General features: G+C 37.7%; 8 protein-coding genes across 8 annotated transcripts; 4 read left to right on the top strand and 4 right to left on the bottom strand. All coding sequences in view use genetic code 6, as the record gives it.

The window, feature by feature from the left end:
• Window positions 1–50: 50 nt before the first annotated feature.
• Window positions 51–434, top strand: SS50377_28804 (uncharacterized protein; the record flags this gene model as incomplete). Its single annotated transcript, XM_067912558.1, has 1 exon — window positions 51–434. The coding sequence occupies one exon, from the start codon at window positions 51–53 to the stop codon at window positions 432–434; it is 384 nt and encodes a 127-aa protein (XP_067760094.1).
• A 567-nt stretch (window positions 435–1,001) lies between these two features.
• Window positions 1,002–1,259, top strand: SS50377_28805 (uncharacterized protein; the record flags this gene model as incomplete). The annotated part of the gene is made up of 1 exon (XM_067912559.1): window positions 1,002–1,259. The coding sequence occupies one exon, from the start codon at window positions 1,002–1,004 to the stop codon at window positions 1,257–1,259; it is 258 nt and encodes an 85-aa protein (XP_067760095.1).
• A 19-nt stretch (window positions 1,260–1,278) lies between these two features.
• SS50377_28806 (TRNA methyltransferase subunit) lies at window positions 1,279–1,995 on the bottom strand (the record flags this gene model as incomplete). Its single annotated transcript, XM_067912560.1, has 1 exon — window positions 1,279–1,995. The coding sequence occupies one exon, from the start codon at window positions 1,993–1,995 to the stop codon at window positions 1,279–1,281; it is 717 nt and encodes a 238-aa protein (XP_067760096.1).
• A 56-nt stretch (window positions 1,996–2,051) lies between these two features.
• On the bottom strand, window positions 2,052–2,876 carry SS50377_28807 (Ankyrin repeat-containing protein; the record flags this gene model as incomplete). Its single annotated transcript, XM_067912561.1, has 1 exon — window positions 2,052–2,876. The coding sequence occupies one exon, from the start codon at window positions 2,874–2,876 to the stop codon at window positions 2,052–2,054; it is 825 nt and encodes a 274-aa protein (XP_067760097.1).
• Window positions 2,877–3,365: 489 nt separating this feature from the next.
• Window positions 3,366–3,650, bottom strand: SS50377_28808 (uncharacterized protein; the record flags this gene model as incomplete). The annotated part of the gene is made up of 1 exon (XM_067912562.1): window positions 3,366–3,650. One exon carries the CDS (start codon window positions 3,648–3,650, stop codon window positions 3,366–3,368), a length of 285 nt encoding a protein of 94 aa, XP_067760098.1.
• Window positions 3,651–3,972: 322 nt separating this feature from the next.
• SS50377_28809 (uncharacterized protein) lies at window positions 3,973–4,872 on the top strand (the record flags this gene model as incomplete). The annotated part of the gene is made up of 1 exon (XM_067912563.1): window positions 3,973–4,872. One exon carries the CDS (start codon window positions 3,973–3,975, stop codon window positions 4,870–4,872), a length of 900 nt encoding a protein of 299 aa, XP_067760099.1.
• Window positions 4,873–13,203: 8,331 nt separating this feature from the next.
• Window positions 13,204–15,213, bottom strand: SS50377_28810 (uncharacterized protein; the record flags this gene model as incomplete). Its single annotated transcript, XM_067912564.1, has 1 exon — window positions 13,204–15,213. One exon carries the CDS (start codon window positions 15,211–15,213, stop codon window positions 13,204–13,206), a length of 2,010 nt encoding a protein of 669 aa, XP_067760100.1.
• Window positions 15,214–15,751: 538 nt separating this feature from the next.
• Window positions 15,752–17,392, top strand: SS50377_28811 (Major facilitator superfamily protein; the record flags this gene model as incomplete). Its single annotated transcript, XM_067912565.1, has 1 exon — window positions 15,752–17,392. One exon carries the CDS (start codon window positions 15,752–15,754, stop codon window positions 17,390–17,392), a length of 1,641 nt encoding a protein of 546 aa, XP_067760101.1.
• Window positions 17,393–18,423: the final 1,031 nt, after the last annotated feature.

Below are 18,423 nucleotides of genomic sequence, written 5' to 3' on the forward strand. Positions count from 1 at the left end.
TAATCAACCTACACTTACCCACACAGTAAGAGCTTGTGACGGCTCAATAAATGTTCATCCAATAATAGACATCCATCATTGATTCGATCCTTCACGTGAAATAATTCTAGGCTCTAAGTGCTTCAGAGAACGTAGCTAGTGACCTCTATACGGATGTAGAAGAGGTATAAGGCCTTAAAAATGTGATTTAATCTAACCTTACATAAGGAAAGGAGACTGTTGATAACATGAACAATGAATTAGCACGCCAAAACGGATAAATTGAGGATCTTTAGGGCCGAGCAAAAGGTGTGGGAAGCATATTCACAAAGGGTGGTGGTTTAGCATTAAAAGTTGCTGCGACTGAAAATAAGCATTGCCTTATTCAAACTGCCATGATCATCGTGGTAATAGTTAGCTTTATAATAATTTTTGTCATTAAATTTACTAAATGAGAGTGATATATTGTTATGGTATTACTAATAATAACGTTTATTACGTGAGTGGGTCAAAATTTATGCTCTATAAGTGAACTTAAACTAAGGAAGTGGAAATGAGGAGTGTAAAGGAAAAATTGTTAACGTATGTTTATATGAAGTAATACAGTATGATATAGAGTTAAGTAAGGGAGATCTGAAATTTATAAATTGCAGATTAATAATATGTTTAATAAACTAAATTAAGTAATAAAAGGGAAAACTCTACTTTGCGCGGTAAACGTTCTGACTCGATAAAATAAAAATGATTTATGCTTATAGTATCATTTTATCGTATGTATCACATTAGTGAGTTACTGAAGTAAGAGATTATCTTAAGATTTAATAGTTTCGGCTACTATAATTAGCTTATTAGGTCTTATAAGGTATTATTGTTACTAATTTTTGGTTTCAGTTTTTACTAATTAAGTATATTTTATAATAATATACTAAAACAAGAATTTTTATCTACACTCAATAAACCACAATATTTAATGTAATAATTAAACAATAAAATAATATGCTGATAATATTTATTTCCAAAATATGGGATCATCCCAAGAAAACATTAGCTTTCACACAGTTATGGATATGTTTGAAAATGATCGAGGGATGAGCAGTGATATATTTGAAAAGGATGATTATGAAGTAGATATTTAGTCATTGATACCGAAAAAATATTTGTAGCAATTATCTTATTTGGAGCCTTCGATATTAGACTGCTTTCAAGATTACGACTTTTAGCTAGACTTTGACTCTGGAATATATACAGTTCCAAATGATGATACGCTATCTGATATCTGATCGGAATGAGTGAAATATTTCAAATCAATTTTTTCCAGACACTGACATAAATAGTTTTATCATCATCTTTTCTTAAATGCCTCTATGCATCAGCAGTCTAATTTAAATGTTTAAGAAATGAAGCGCATAACCCATCTTAAGTATCAATTTTTTCAAAGAGCCCTGATTCTTTGACACCTTCGTCCATAGCTTCACTAAGTTCTTAAACATCAGTACAACACAAAATTAGCCCTTTACTTTACAAATAATACTATAATTCTATAGCAAAACTTTGTGTTAAAACTCTTCTTCTTTTATTTTACTATTTAAATTGAGGATCAGCAAACATAATAGAAAATGCTTCTACTGACCCTTTAGATACTAAAATAGGCAATTGTCTCATAACATTACATCGAAGAACAGCAGCATTCAGTAAGCAGCTCTCGGTTTCTCTTTTATCAATAATTTATTGCTGGGCAATAGCAGCTGCCTTATCACGAATTTCAAGGCCTAGGAAGGATTTTTAAGAATATTCACTAGCCATTTTACAAATAAAATCTCCATAACCACATCCTATATCAATTAAAGAAAATGAAGAGAAATTTTGTTCAGGATAAAAATCATTATAGGGAAATTCATCGGCATTGACAGCAGGTAAAGGTATATTATTATCTGCTAATGGATTTGAATGTGGGCGATGCCTAAACCTCTAGTATGCTTTAGACTAGCAATCTGGGCGATTTTTAAAACCTTCCATTTAATTTAATTATTAAAGTGGAGATTAAAGTGAAATGAAAAAATAAAAAATAAAACTCATGCACTACCATCCATGCTTCGAACGCTCTAATTGCCTATTATACTTGGATTTCCATTCCCACTAGAGTCTCCATCGTCAGTCTTCTCCTATTTCCTCTACTCAGCTTATAATTTCAGTTCGTTTCCTTTAACATTTAGTTCCTTATTATATTTCCCATCTTTAAATCCCTCGCATCCATTCATTAGGAATACCACCATCATATACTAATCGCTTTATTCTGCAACTTAGACCAAACTTCTCCCCATCCCGTCGACAATTCCTCCTTCTTCAGAAATAAGTTCTTTGACAATTTCTGGATACCCTCTTTGTGCTGCCAAAGCACATGCTGTGAGACCATTATCATCTTATAAACCACACTGATTTGTAAGTAATTAAACACTTTCAAGTTTGCGGTACATCGCAGCCTTCATAAGTGGTGTCCGCTAAAGATCATCGAAACATATTTTCTCAGTTTTAAGTTCTTTTATGAGCTCCAAACATCCTGACATTGCTGCGAAGTGAAGGGGTGTCGAGTTAGACTTATCTGGGATGTCGCGTTCCGCCAGCAGAAGCTTAGCAGCCTCTGGTTTGTTAAAAATAAGAGCCTTATGCAAGGCGGTTTAACCGTTACAATCTTGCATTTTTAGTTCATCCATAAGTAACTCTATCATATTTAGACTGTTACGGCGTGCTGCGATCATGAGTGACGTCGTACGGGACGTCTCCTGACACGTTTATAAAAAATCTGGTATCATTATTGTTGCTGATTTAAAGTTATCAAGCTCTAGGTGATAATGTAGCATCTCTACGGAGTTTTCTGGAATGGAACTGGGGACGCCCATTTTTAAGATGAATTTTATATGAATTATATATATCTATGGAAATAATAATTTCTAAGGTTTTTTAGTATAAATTATTTAGTAAAGTTATATTATAGTATAATATAATTTGAATATGATCTGGAAGACAATAAGGTTCCTACAGTTGAGAGGTAAAGATGAAATTGAATAGCATGCGTTGTAATTTTGTCAGATAATATTGAATACTCACAAAACGAATAAATAAAATGTATTAGGATAATCATAAGTGTTATATAAACTCATTATTGGAATGATTTATCAGAAATATATCTAGATACACATTTGTTTATATTAAATGTCATTAAATGAAAAATATTCACATTATCAGTTTTTATTCATTTTTATATTCATATTGAAATTCAATTCAATTCAATTTTTAGACTTTGAAAATTACGTAAATTCCAAATTTCGCATTTTAGCCATATAAATACAACTTCTAAAATATTTTTTAAAATAATATTTAATTATAGTTCACTTCGTTAGCAATAATATGCTGTTTTTATTCTTGTTCTTGGCCTTGATTTCTGCCTTCAACATTATGTCCTTCTTTAGCCTTTCAAAATAAAGCATTATTTTGTATGCACCTTTTTTGCTTGCCAAGCACTAAACAGCTGTTTGTGAAGTAAGACATCCACATAACCATTCTGGTGTCAAGTTCTTAAAAGTAGGTTCCCATGGAAAATTGTGCAATGGATGGATTGGCTCAGTATTCTAGAGCTGACGGCGTTTGAGCTCTTCCAGGGCTAGTTGTGCCATTTCGCTTTATTAATTTATGAATTTATCTTCGCGTTCTTTGAGGAAAGGTGACGCTATAATGTACCTGTATTTTGATCTATCAATGAATGGTAGGTGAATTAAGTTAGAACTGCTTTTTTCAGTAAAGAAGAATGAAGATCTTTTTAGTTTGTTCATTTTTTACTTTATGCTTAAAAATATTGAATTCGATACTTGTGAAATAGTTTCTTGGATCGCAAAAACAATAAATTATATAAATAATTACATAATCCAATCTTTTAATATACTAGACTTTTAATCATATTATAATTATATTATTGCTAATCACCGCCCTTTTTAAAATATGAAAGTATTCCATGCCTCACAGCCTCCTCCAGTACCTGGCTATGCCTAGAGATTATAGTCACTTTACACAGCATAGGACGTAGATACCTTTAAGTAATCTCATCAAATTGTTTCAAAAGATAAACCATCAACTGTATAGTCACACCAAACAATTTTTTCGTCTCCTGGTCCGATCCCACATAAAGCGCATCCATTAAATACTAATTCAAACTCAGTTTTCACATCAGAAACTGAAAAACCGAGAAAATATAACTCCTCTAATTAGCCAGCGTCAGATCCATTTGGAGCATAAATCCATTCCCAAAAAACTAACAATTACTTAAAATCTGATTTATTTTCTGCGGAAATACCACCCCCCAAGTAAAAAGTTTACAAAAATGCGTAAACAACGGAACAATAACCCTATCATAGAGTCTTAGCAGCTCCAAGAGATCTCAACAACCGGGCAGGGATCACCACGGATATGTAAATCCGCGAAATTGTCAAAAAATTAATACCATAAAAGCCTGGATAGGAGCAGCAATTAATATATGGCAAGAAAAGAAACGAAAATGTACAGACCTTAGAAAAGCAAGTAACATAACCAAAAATAAATATAGACTTCCAAAAATCGGATTTATGGAACGGCGAATGTGTACCAAAACAAACAGTACACCACCAGCCGAGACAATCTGCACTTGATTTTGGAATAGAAAAAATTGAAGCTATTAAGAAACCATCAATATCCAATTAGAGCAACTACGAGACTATTCTTCATAATTTTCCGATCACGAAATTTGACTGTAAAAATCCAAATTCATTAGACGGACGGAAGCTGTTTTTCAACTAAAATGATGCATAGAATGCCAGAAGAGCAGCCTGTGAGGAGATGATGCGAAACAAAACTAGAATGCAGTGATCTCAGAATAGTTTGTCTTTGTAATTTTTCAAAATTTAGGAGACCTCGCGGTATCGATATGTGACAGGCTGATTGCGAATGCATCCAATATGGACATCGAATTCAATCTACTCGAGAATTTTTACTCTCTGCTGCCTTGTTTATGACTTTCGAAATTCATAATATTATTATGTCTTTTAAATCACTTTTTGATCCGTGCATTTTGCAGGAGGTGTAACTTAAAAATCGACATGATCCAAACTAACGATATGGGAGTTATTTTTAAGTCGTTTAAATGCACGTATGAACCGTAAAATTGCGTTCGGTGGCTTATTGAGTGTACTAAAGTGTAAATCGGTTACATTTACGATCTTTAAATTAAGCTATTCCACAATATTTTAGTCTAGTTCAAACTGCACTTTGGTAAAGTTAAACATGTTGCGCCGTGTGGGAGTTTTTAGCTGATTTGCAATCAGATATTTTAAATGACGCATGTAGTAAGTTAAATAGATAATAATGTATAATAAAATAGATAATAAAAATAGATTTCTATTTTTATGAGTTCGTTATATATTGTTATAATGGATAAAGCAACTTTAGAAAATTACAATGCATAAATACTAAACTACCTTTTTTGACAACAATACCGAAGAGCTAAATGAGAATAAGGCAGAAAAATTTCTAAAAATATTGTAAACATAGTGTACATTATTGCTTAACATTCTACCTTAGTAAAAATAGCTGAAAGAATTATATGATTTCGTTTAAGAGTTTAGTTGTAATAATGACACAAAAATTGTTTGGAATGTTGATATTTTGGGCGTAATTATGGAAATTATAAAGGGAAACTAAATCCTAATAGATTATGAGCAATTATATTCTCCTCCCACGGATTTAGAAAAATTATAAGATATTTATAACTGGATGAGATATAAAAGACATGTAATGTACTAATTAACCAGATAGTCAGTTGGTATATAATAGGATAAAGAACGGGACTTATAAAAAGTTTTACCAACAGAATTTATGTTACTCATCCTAGAATAAGTATCTAAACTCTATAAATCAAAGAAACATAAACATTAGAATATTAAAAGCTTAGGAGCAAGAAATGGTCTATTAAGCTCTTAGCTGTCGAGTATGGACGTTTCGAAATTGTTAACTTCTGGGACAACAAGGAGTTCTAGATATTTTGTTTCAGAACTTCATGGAACGCAAAAATGTATATAAAATTTTGAAAATTTATAACATAAATATTTCAGTAATTAAAAAGCAACAAACTTAATTATTGAATCTATAGTTAAATTTTAACTAGATTAATAAAGTGAGTTTTAAAACATTCAAAACTAACATGAAAATAGTATCGATATTTAATTCATGCTAAATGAATATGCAGCTGCATGTGATAATTTACAAGAAACATACATTAAGTTAATAGATAATAAAAAGTAGTAAAATCAGATATAAAATTTTCCTTCTTTATCATCTAGCTTAAATTTAATAGACTAAAATTAGTTTTAGAAACCTTAACGTAAAAATTTTCAGCTCGTTCCTAACACATATTCAGCTATAAATAGCATTAAATAAAATTCTTCTTTATAATCTATTTCCGAATTATAGGATGATGATTCATATGTAATTTAAGAAAAAAGACAAATTAGCTGTCATCCATCTTAAGATTTTGAAGATAATTTCACCATTTCTAAAGTAAACTTAAAATTACATGAGGTTATAGATAATCGCAGTAATGAAGAGATATAGCCATTAGTAAATAAAATGTAGAATATTGATCTATAGTTAAAGGATCTATTTATTAATACCTTCATAATTGATTATGATCATGATGATGTCTCCGATAATAATAGTATATAGGAAGAGCGTGCTGCGTTGCTGAACCTACCAGAGCAAGAGCGTGCTGCCCTCCTGAATCTACCAGAGGAAGAGCGTGCTGCCCCCCTGAACCTACCAGAGGAAGAGCGTGCTGCCCCCCTGAACCTACCAGAGGAAGAGCGTGCTACCTTCCTGAACCTACCAGAGGAAGAGGGTGCTACCTTCCTGAACCTACCAGAGGAAGAGCGTGCTACCTTCCTGAACCTACCAGAGGAAGAGCGTGCTGCGTTGCTGAACCTACCAGAGGAAGAGGGTGCTGCCCTCCTGAACCTACCAGAGGAAGAGGGTGCTACCTTCCTGAACCTACCAGAGGAAGAGCGTGCTACCTTCCTGAACCTACCAGAGGAAGAGCGTGCTGCCCCCCTGAACCTACCAGAGGAAGAGCGTGCTGCCCCCCTGAACCTACCAGAGCAAGAGCGTGCTGCCCCCCTGAACCTACCAGAGGAAGAGCGTGCTGCCCTCCTGAACCTACCAGAGGAAGAGCGTGCTGCCCCCCTGAACCTACCAGAGGAAGAGCGTGCTACCTTCCTGAACCTACCAGAGGAAGAGCGTGCTACCTTCCTGAACCTACCAGAGGAAGAGCGTGCTGCCCTCCTGAACCTACCAGAGGAAGAGCGTGCTGCCCCCCTGAACCTACCAGAGGAAGAGCGTGCTGCCCTCCTGAACCTACCAGAGGAAGAGCGTGCTGCCCTCCTGAACCTACCAGAGGAAGAGCGTGCTGCGTTGCTGAACCTACCAGAGGAAGAGCGTGCTAACTTCCTGAACTTATCAGAGCAAGAGCGTGCTGCGTTGCTGAACCTACCAGAGGAAGAGCGTGCTGCCCCCCTGAACCTACCAGAGGAAGAGCGTGCTGCCCTCCTGAACCTACCAGAGCAAGAGCGTGCTGCCCTCCTGAACCTACCAGAGCAAGAGCGTGCTGCCCTCCTGAACCTACCAGAGGAAGAGCGTGCTGCCCTCCTGAACCTACCAGAGCAAGAGCGTGCTGCCCCCCTGAACCTACCAGAGGAAGAGCGTGCTGCCCTCCTGAACCTACCAGAGGAAGAGCGTGCTGCGTTGCTGAACCTACCAGAGGAAGAGCGTGCTGCCCCCCTGAACCTACCAGAGGAAGAGCGTGCTGCGTTGCTGAACCTACCAGAGGAAGAGCGTGCTGCCCCCCTGAACCTACCAGAGGAAGAGCGTGCTGCCCTCCTGAACCTACCAGAGGAAGAGCGTGCTGCCCCCCTGAACCTACCAGAGGAAGAGCGTGCTGCCCCCCTGAACCTACCAGAGGAAGAGGGTGCTGCCCCCCTGAACCTACCAGAGGAAGAGGGTGCTGCCTTCCTGAACCTACCAGAGGAAGAGCGTGCTGCGTTGCTGAACCTACCAGAGCAAGAGCGTGCTGCGTTGCTGAACCTACCAGAGGAAGAGCGTGCTGCCCCCCTGAACCTACCAGAGGAAGAGCGTGCTGCCCTCCTGAACCTACCAGAGGAAGAGCGTGCTGCCCCCCTGAACCTACCAGAGGAAGAGCGTGCTACCTTCCTGAACCTACCAGAGGAAGAGCGTGCTGCCCCCCTGAACTTATCAGAGGAAGAGCGTGCTGCCTTCCTGAACCTACCAGAGGAAGAGCGTGCTGCCCCCCTGAACCTACCAGAGGAAGAGGGTGCTGCCCCCCTGAACCTACCAGAGGAAGAGCGTGCTGCCTTCCTGAACCTACCAGAGGAAGAGCGTGCTACCTTCCTGAACCTACCAGAGGAAGAGCGTGCTGCCCCCCTGAACCTACCAGAGGAAGAGCGTGCTGCGTTGCTGAACCTACCAGAGCAAGAGCGTGCTGCGTTGCTGAACCTACCAGAGCAAGAGCGTGCTGCGTTGCTGAACCTACCAGAGGAAGAGCGTGCTGCGTTGCTGAACTTATCAGAGGAAGAGCGTGCTGCCTTCCTGAACCTACCAGAGGAAGAGCGTGCTGCCCCCCTGAACCTACCAGAGGAAGAGCGTGCTGCCCTCCTGAACCTACCAGAGGAAGAGCGTGCTAACTTCCTGAACCTACCAGAGGAAGAGCGTGCTGCCCCCCTGAACCTACCAGAGGAAGAGCGTGCTGCCCTCCTGAACCTACCAGAGGAAGAGCGTGCTAACTTCCTGAACCTACCAGAGGAAGAGGGTGCTGCCCCCCTGAACCTACCAGAGGAAGAGCGTGCTGCCCCCCTGAACCTACCAGAGGAAGAGCGTGCTGCCCCCCTGAACCTACCAGAGGAAGAGCGTGCTGCCCCCCTGAACCTACCAGAGGAAGAGCGTGCTACCTTCCTGAACCTACCAGAGGAAGAGCGTGCTGCCCCCCTGAACCTACCAGAGGAAGAGCGTGCTGCCCCCCTGAACCTACCAGAGGAAGAGCGTGCTGCCCCCCTGAACCTACCAGAGGAAGAGCGTGCTGCCCCCCTGAACCTACCAGAGGAAGAGCGTGCTGCCCCCCTGAACCTACCAGAGGAAGAGCGTGCTACCTTCCTGAACCTACCAGAGGAAGAGCGTGCTGCCCCCCTGAACCTACCAGAGGAAGAGCGTGCTGCGTTGCTGAACCTACCAGAGCAAGAGCGTGCTGCGTTGCTGAACCTACCAGAGGAAGAGCGTGCTGCCCCCCTGAACCTACCAGAGGAAGAGCGTGCTGCCCTCCTGAACCTACCAGAGCAAGAGCGTGCTACCTTCCTGAACCTACCAGAGGAAGAGCGTGCTGCGTTGCTGAACCTACCAGAGGAAGAGCGTGCTGCCCTCCTGAACCTACCAGAGGAAGAGGGTGCTACCTTCCTGAACCTACCAGAGGAAGAGCGTGCTGCCCCCCTGAACCTACCAGAGGAAGAGCGTGCTGCCCCCCTGAACCTACCAGAGGAAGAGCGTGCTACCTTCCTGAACCTACCAGAGGAAGAGCGTGCTGCGTTGCTGAACCTACCAGAGCAAGAGCGTGCTGCCCCCCTGAACCTACCAGAGGAAGAGCGTGCTGCCCTCCTGAACCTACCAGAGGAAGAGCGTGCTAACTTCCTGAACTTATCAGAGCAAGAGCGTGCTGCGTTGCTGAACCTACCAGAGGAAGAGCGTGCTAACTTCCTGAACTTATCAGAGCAAGAGCGTGCTGCGTTGCTGAACCTACCAGAGGAAGAGCGTGCTGCCCCCCTGAACCTACCAGAGGAAGAGCGTGCTGCCCCCCTGAACCTACCAGAGGAAGAGCGTGCTGCCCTCCTGAACCTACCAGAGGAAGAGCGTGCTAACTTCCTGAACTTATCAGAGCAAGAGCGTGCTGCGTTGCTGAACCTACCAGAGGAAGAGCGTGCTGCGTTGCTGAACCTACCAGAGGAAGAGCGTGCTGCGTTGCTGAACCTACCAGAGGAAGAGCGTGCTGCGTTGCTGAACCTACCAGAGGAAGAGCGTGCTGCGTTGCTGAACCTACCAGAGGAAGAGGGTGCTACCTTCCTGAACTTACCAGAGCAAGAGCGTGCTGCGTTGCTGAACCTACCAGAGCAAGAGCGTGCTGCGTTGCTGAACCTACCAGAGGAAGAGCGTGCTGCGTTGCTGAACTTATCAGAGGAAGAGCGTGCTGCCCCCCTGAACCTACCAGAGGAAGAGCGTGCTGCCCCCCTGAACCTACCAGAGGAAGAGCGTGCTGCCCTCCTGAACCTACCAGAGGAAGAGCGTGCTGCCCCCCTGAACCTACCAGAGGAAGAGCGTGCTGCCCCCCTGAACCTACCAGAGGAAGAGCGTGCTGCCCTCCTGAACCTACCAGAGGAAGAGCGTGCTAACTTCCTGAACTTATCAGAGCAAGAGCGTGCTGCGTTGCTGAACCTACCAGAGGAAGAGCGTGCTGCGTTGCTGAACCTACCAGAGGAAGAGCGTGCTGCGTTGCTGAACCTACCAGAGGAAGAGCGTGCTGCGTTGCTGAACCTACCAGAGCAAGAGCGTGCTGCGTTGCTGAACCTACCAGAGGAAGAGCGTGCTGCGTTGCTGAACCTACCAGAGCAAGAGCGTGCTGCGTTGCTGAACCTACCAGAGGAAGAGGGTGCTACCTTCCTGAACCTACCAGAGGAAGAGCGTGCTGCGTTGCTGAACCTACCAGAGGAAGAGGGTGCTGCGTTGCTGAACCTACCAGAGGAAGAGCGTGCTGCGTTGCTGAACCTACCAGAGGAAGAGCGTGCTGCCCCCCTGAACCTACCAGAGGAAGAGCGTGCTGCGTTGCTGAACCTACCAGAGCAAGAGCGTGCTGCGTTGCTGAACCTACCAGAGCAAGAGCGTGCTAACTTCCTGAACTTATCAGAGGAAGAGCGTGCTAACTTCCTGAACCTACCAGAGGAAGAGCGTGCTGCCCTCCTGAACCTACCAGAGGAAGAGCGTGCTAACTTCCTGAACTTATCAGAGCAAGAGCGTGCTGCGTTGCTGAACCTACCAGAGGAAGAGCGTGCTAACTTCCTGAACTTATCAGAGCAAGAGCGTGCTGCGTTGCTGAACCTACCAGAGGAAGAGCGTGCTGCGTTGCTGAACCTACCAGAGGAAGAGGGTGCTAACTTCCTGAACTTATCAGAGCAAGAGCGTGCTGCGTTGCTGAACCTACCAGAGGAAGAGCGTGCTAACTTCCTGAACTTATCAGAGCAAGAGCGTGCTGCGTTGCTGAACCTACCAGAGGAAGAGCGTGCTGCCCTCCTGAACCTACCAGAGGAAGAGCGTGCTAACTTCCTGAACTTATCAGAGCAAGAGCGTGCTGCGTTGCTGAACCTACCAGAGGAAGAGCGTGCTGCGTTGCTGAACCTACCAGAGCAAGAGCGTGCTGCGTTGCTGAACCTACCAGAGCAAGAGCGTGCTAACTTCCTGAACTTATCAGAGGAAGAGCGTGCTAACTTCCTGAACCTACCTGAGGAAGAGCGTGCTGCCCTCCTGAACCTACCAGAGGAAGAGCGTGCTAACTTCCTGAACTTATCAGAGCAAGAGCGTGCTGCGTTGCTGAACCTACCAGAGGAAGAGCGTGCTGCGTTGCTGAACCTACCAGAGGAAGAGGGTGCTAACTTCCTGAACTTATCAGAGCAAGAGCGTGCTGCCCTCCTGAACCTACCAGAGGAAGAGCGTGCTAACTTCCTGAACTTATCAGAGCAAGAGCGTGCTGCGTTGCTGAACCTACCAGAGGAAGAGCGTGCTGCGTTGCTGAACCTACCAGAGGAAGAGGGTGCTAACTTCCTGAACTTATCAGAGCAAGAGCGTGCTGCCCTCCTGAACCTACCAGAGGAAGAGCGTGCTAACTTCCTGAACTTATCAGAGCAAGAGCGTGCTGCGTTGCTGAACCTACCAGAGGAAGAGGGTGCTAACTTCCTGAACCTACCAGAGGAAGAGCGTGCTAACTTCCTGAACTTATCAGAGCAAGAGCGTGCTGCGTTGCTGAACCTACCAGAGGAAGAGCGTGCTGCGTTGCTGAACCTACCAGAGGAAGAGCGTGCTAACTTCCTGAACCTACCAGAGGAAGAGCGTGCTGCCCTCCTGAACCTACCAGAGGAAGAGCGTGCTAACTTCCTGAACTTATCAGAGCAAGAGCGTGCTGCGTTGCTGAACCTACCAGAGGAAGAGCGTGCTGCGTTGCTGAACTTATCAGAGCAAGAGCGTGCTGCGTTGCTGAACCTACCAGAGGAAGAGCGTGCTGCCCTCCTGAACCTACCAGAGGAAGAGCGTGCTGCGTTGCTGAACCTACCAGAGGAAGAGCGTGCTAACTTCCTGAACTTATCAGAGCAAGAGCGTGCTGCGTTGCTGAACCTACCAGAGGAAGAGCGTGCTGCCCTCCTGAACCTACCAGAGGAAGAGCGTGCTAACTTCCTGAACTTATCAGAGCAAGAGCGTGCTGCGTTGCTGAACCTACCAGAGGAAGAGCGTGCTGCGTTGCTGAACCTACCAGAGGAAGAGCGTGCTGCGTTGCTGAACCTACCAGAGGAAGAGCGTGCTGCGTTGCTGAACCTACCAGAGGAAGAGCGTGCTACCTTTCTGAAGCAAGTAACTACCCAAATAGTTAAAGACTCCAATTTAGATGAACTAAAATTAAGTAAAATATAATCACACAGCACAGATGTAATCCTATTGCAAACATAATAGAATAGGATCCTAAGATTGTCATAGCTTCTACCATTTCATAAAAGAATATAGAAACGCTTAAACTAACGTATGAAACCTGCAAATATTATCTAATCTTAACCAGAAATAAATATTGAACATATTTAAAATTAGCTCAATAATTTAAAATAAGAACTATCTTTTGTAAAATCATTATAAATATAGTAAATATAACCTTAATAATCACTGTAAAAATCCTTATAAACATCAAGAAATAAAATTAGTTATGATATTTTACGGTTAACAAACAAATAAGAGTAACTAGAAGCGGACAAACAATTTCTTCTATAATAAAATAATAAGAAATCTCACCAAAATGTTACTGTTGCAAGTATTATAGTAATTATTACAATAATGCTGGCATCACTACTTTGACACTTACATACTTAAAAGCAAACCACCATCTGATGAATTTCCTAATAATGTTGAAATTTTTGACCTCAATTCAAATACATCATGCCGTTATAAACTTGTTTACTACTAAAACCTGAGTGATTTACATTTTTCCTATGTTAATTCCTTTTCAAGATCAATAATATGCTTTTAAAGTTTAATTACTGATTATAATGCATCATATCTAGAAGATAAATCAAGAAAGTGATTCTATTTACTGGAATTTTCGACATCTATATTATTATATGATACCTAAATGGAACGATTATTGTTAATGATCTCATGTACCGTCATATCATCTGTTTAGATTTGATTATCAACCTGAACATTACTAACAGTATTTTTTAATGGTTTTAAGGGCTTTTTATTTTTAAGTTATTTCAATGCATCATTATAATCCTCCTACCATAATTATTACTCTAGTTACAATCTCTATACAGTTAAGGTAATTTCATTCACGGTCGCATTTGCTAACAACACATTAGTAGATTGTTAAGAATTAATGAATAAGAGATTATTTGTCATAGTTTATGATTTTTTAATTTTTAACTTTAAACCTAATAATTATTTTTATAGTGAAGCTTTCACCGTTTTAAATTATTTTTATAAACCGTTTAGATTTAACATCTATACATCATTTTATTTCTAAATCTCATTACTATTAACTTATAACAATTGAATATCTTATTATAATTTTAAATTTTATTATTAATATTTGTTAATATCTAATTATAATTCGGTTATTCCTATATACTTTTTTTCTGGCTCTTATAAAATACCATCTATACTATTTACGGCAATATATTCTGGTTTCAAATAAAGAAATTCATAAATATCTAATAATTATTCCTCTTCTAATTTTATTTAATCAATATATGCTAAGGATCTAATATAAATGTTGCTAATATTAAAACTAATATCTGTATTAAAATATGATCCTTGCTATTAGCTTATACTATCTTACTCATTAATATAATAATCACACTAATCTGAAGTTTAGATACCTATATTCACTAATTACAAATCAGTTATGTCATCCGTTTCGCACTGTAATACTCTTGAGTACTACAGATAGGTAGAACTGTTTTAATTTTGTGAGTGATTTGTTTAATATTAAGACCTAAGTTACATCAATTCCTTAAAAATTTCATTATATTGTATCGTTAAATTATCAAACTATTACTATAACATATTATTTTTATCTTAATATTATGCTTAGATAGTAAATTCAGGCAGTGGTTAACATATCTTCATTTCCGTCAATAAATCATTTAAACTAGGATCATTTAGATCTTTTATAGATTGCACTAACATAAAATCTAAATTTAGTTTAACTTCATCAAATTTTTATAAAAATAAATATATAACTTCATTAAACTAGTAGTTATCTATAAATTTTTAACATGATTCCAATTTTTTATAATAACGCTAAGTGATCTTCTGCGTAACTACTTTATTTTTTAATATATTTATATATGTTGGCTTTACTTATACTGTAATTTCAGATTCTTATATACTACGCTGCGTTAATGTATTATCTTGCATATCTTCCAATTTGACCAACTAAAATAAGAGATATTAAACAAACTCTAACAAATCGATATTTTAAATATCTTGTACTTATTAATTTGACCCCAATGATTAACTCATTAATTCCTTAAATATAGTTTTTTAATGATTACTGTTAAAATATGTCATACTAAATTACTACTTTTCAGGCTTATTATACAATTAATCAATTCCAGGATATATTTCTAGCTGTTGAATAGTTTAATTAATCAAAACTAATACTTTACTATACCAGATACCTCTTATTACATCAGTAATATTTTACTAATTAATGTAATTATACAATTCCATAATTTAATCTTATTTTGGTAGCATATTTAACATTAATTCACATTTTAGTTTCAATTACTAAGTGAACTCTATAATCTCGTCTTATGTAGTATCTGTTAAAAATGATTAATTATTATTCATTTCTGTTTATTATCTATCATATAATAGATAAAATACTTAATATAATTTTAAAATACAATGAAAACAAATATAATATGTACATTAGATAGGTATGTATATTTATTTAGTTACAATATAATAATTGATAATTTGTGACAGATAAAACTAATAGTATCATTTATTTTTTGCCCACTTTTCAACATTTTATTGAGCTTTTTAGCTCCTCTAGTATAAGTTTTGCCTTTATAATTACATCCTACCTAAATTGTAATCCTAATAGAACTATTTAGACTATTATAATAACTCTTGCTCGAAAGATACATTTTACATATTTACTTGCCTCTTTTCAAACCAGTAATAGTAGGGATCTATGTATTTAAAGTGAGACTTTCTTTATTCGTTGTTGTTAATTGCTTACCATTTTAGCGAATTATTTATGATTGCTGACATTAAAGAAATGAAAATATAATACTGATAATTTATATATCATATATAATTAATTTTAATACAGTATAATATTATTATATACGTATATTAATAAATATATTTCATTCTTAAAATGTAATCAAAGAAAAATCATTTAAAAAAGAAATAGTCATAACTATATTTAAATCCTCCGTAATATAATATGCCTAATATTACTTAAATTAAACCTCCTATCTTCAATAAATTCAATAAAACAATGTTACAACCTGGAAATACAAACGTATTTTTTACTGTTCTTGCTGCATCATTTCCATAATTCTTATATACATTAACAAATACTACATTATACTCTTTTACTGTGTTATATGCAGATTATTATTAAATTAACATTAATACACTTCAATTGGTTCAACATGCCGAAATATTAGTAATGTGTACTATGGGATTATTTTCATCAAAGTTTCATGATTTACTCACAATACCGAATTGTTATATATTAGGATCTATTATAGTTACAATTTTTAATGTCTCAATATTTTTCTGGAAAAATTTTGTTTATCTTATAATGATGAGATTATTTGCAGCAGTTGGATATACTTTAATGTATACATCAACAGCGCCAATGATGAACTTTCTAATAAAACCTGGTAAATTAGAAATTTCAATGGGTTCAGGTGATATATTTGTGCCCTTTGGAGCACTTATTGCATTAATGTTATCGACATTTACTGTATAGTATCACCCATTACTGGTATTCTTGCTTGCAGGTATTTTGGGAATAATTCATTCGCTATTTTTATTATTTTATTTACCTAGAACAGAAAAAAATCATAAAACATAATGTAATTTCATTGGAATTATTTTAGGATCTATTGGTATGAGCTTAATTGTTATAAATTTATCGTTTGTTGCAGTTGGAGTAGGAAATTGGATTGTAGAAATATTTTTGTTGATATTTGGAGTAGTTTTCTTAATATTATTTTTCATATACAACTATAAAGCTTAAGTTAAAAATTTTCCAAATTAAATATTTAACCGTAATTCTATAATTTTTATGCTACAAATATTGCTAATTACCATTAGTTATCAATCTATTAATTGGTTTACTCCCCTTTTATGGAGATTATATTTTAATCTAGATATTTTGTAATCGGGTATAATTTAAGGCGTAACATAATTTATCTCATGTTGTTTTTGTTTTTTATATCCTTTTATTTTAAAAAAAGTAACAAATAAGCGTGTAATGTAAACAGCTTCTTCGTTATAATTAATATTATTTATCATAATTCTTATTGCTATATAAAAATTTTAGAATATATACTTCATAGAATTGTTATATATTATGATCGAGCTTGTTAACGTGCAAATGATACTTTGCATCTAAATATTTAACACATTTACAGCCCCAAAGTAATACGCATTTATTACTGGAAGTATTGTAGCACTCAATTCAAAATTTGGTTGGTCTGCAGGAACTGCTATATTCACATCAATATTTAGATTAACTTCAAATAACTTAATTCTTTCTAGTTCATTAAGTATAGGTATCAGCTTAATTTGTTTGGTGATATTAATTGTGCTATCATTTTTTATGGGTACATTTAGTTGGGAGCGGGGAAGGCTAGGATTTAACGAACATGATGTACATCTTACACATTCGTATGATGAATTCACTGTATTAAGCTCTGAACTTAATGAAGAATTCAATGAAGTAACGTCAACAACAGATCGATAAAGTAATCGAGTCCCGTTTTAGCTGGATAATTTCTATTGATTTCATGTTAATATATTATTATATATTATTATATTATTATAGTATCCCGCCAAATATATGTCAATATAAAATTTTTAGGAAGGTCACCCTTTAACATCCCCTAGATCTTTATTAGCATGTAAAAGACTTGGTATTGATTAAATTGAACTTTAACCTCTTAAACTAGAGGAAATCTAATTTAGATTTAAGCATCTCCCTCCAAATTTTAGAAAAGAGGCCGAAAATGCTCTTGAAGAAGATAGGCAGGCAATTTTAATTGAATTAATAAGAGAACATACAAATATCATCAATAATGGGATTACACTTGCTGAAAAAGTAGCTTTTCCAGATCTTTCTACTTTTTGTAAAATCGCATCTGAAACTTCATTTACACCATCAGAATATCCAAAGACACAGTAAGATTTACGAGTCAAGAAATAAATTGATGAATTAAATTTTATTTCATAATCTTTAGACAAAACAACTAACAAAGATCTACGCCATTCTATGAATTGGGCATAGCTATAAAAGTAAAATTAAGAAATACGCGAAGAAAAAGCCTATTGCTTGCTATCTAAAACATAGACATATTTAGAGCGCTCTAGTTCGTTTAGATAATAGAAAAGGTAAAAGTTTGAAGATAAAATATTATCTTAATAATATAATGAAAAATCAGATTTTTTCTAAGAATAAAAACAATTAAACCTAGATAAATGGGATGTTCACATCTAAAGTTAAGCTTGTAAAGATGAATAATTTATTAATGCTAATGAAATGCATAAGTAGAGAATGCGTGAAGAATATGAAATCCAAGTAAAAGAGATGGAAAGAAAGAAAAAATTGTTACATGAAGACCGTGTTACAATGCGCTAATCCTAGTCGAAGGAAGCAGAAAAGCGTGTGTAATCAGTTTAAGTATAACATTAGTAATTACTTAAAAAGAAGGAAATGGAAACTAAATATCGATTTGAAAAATTAGAATAATTTTAACTACAAAACTCTCAAAAATAAAAATCTTAGTAAAATTAAAATCAACTATCTTTCACTGCATA

Source organism: Spironucleus salmonicida, assembly GCF_000497125.1.
Source record: "Spironucleus salmonicida strain ATCC 50377 chromosome Unknown tig00000046, whole genome shotgun sequence".
NCBI lineage: Eukaryota > Fornicata > Diplomonadida > Hexamitidae > Spironucleus > Spironucleus salmonicida.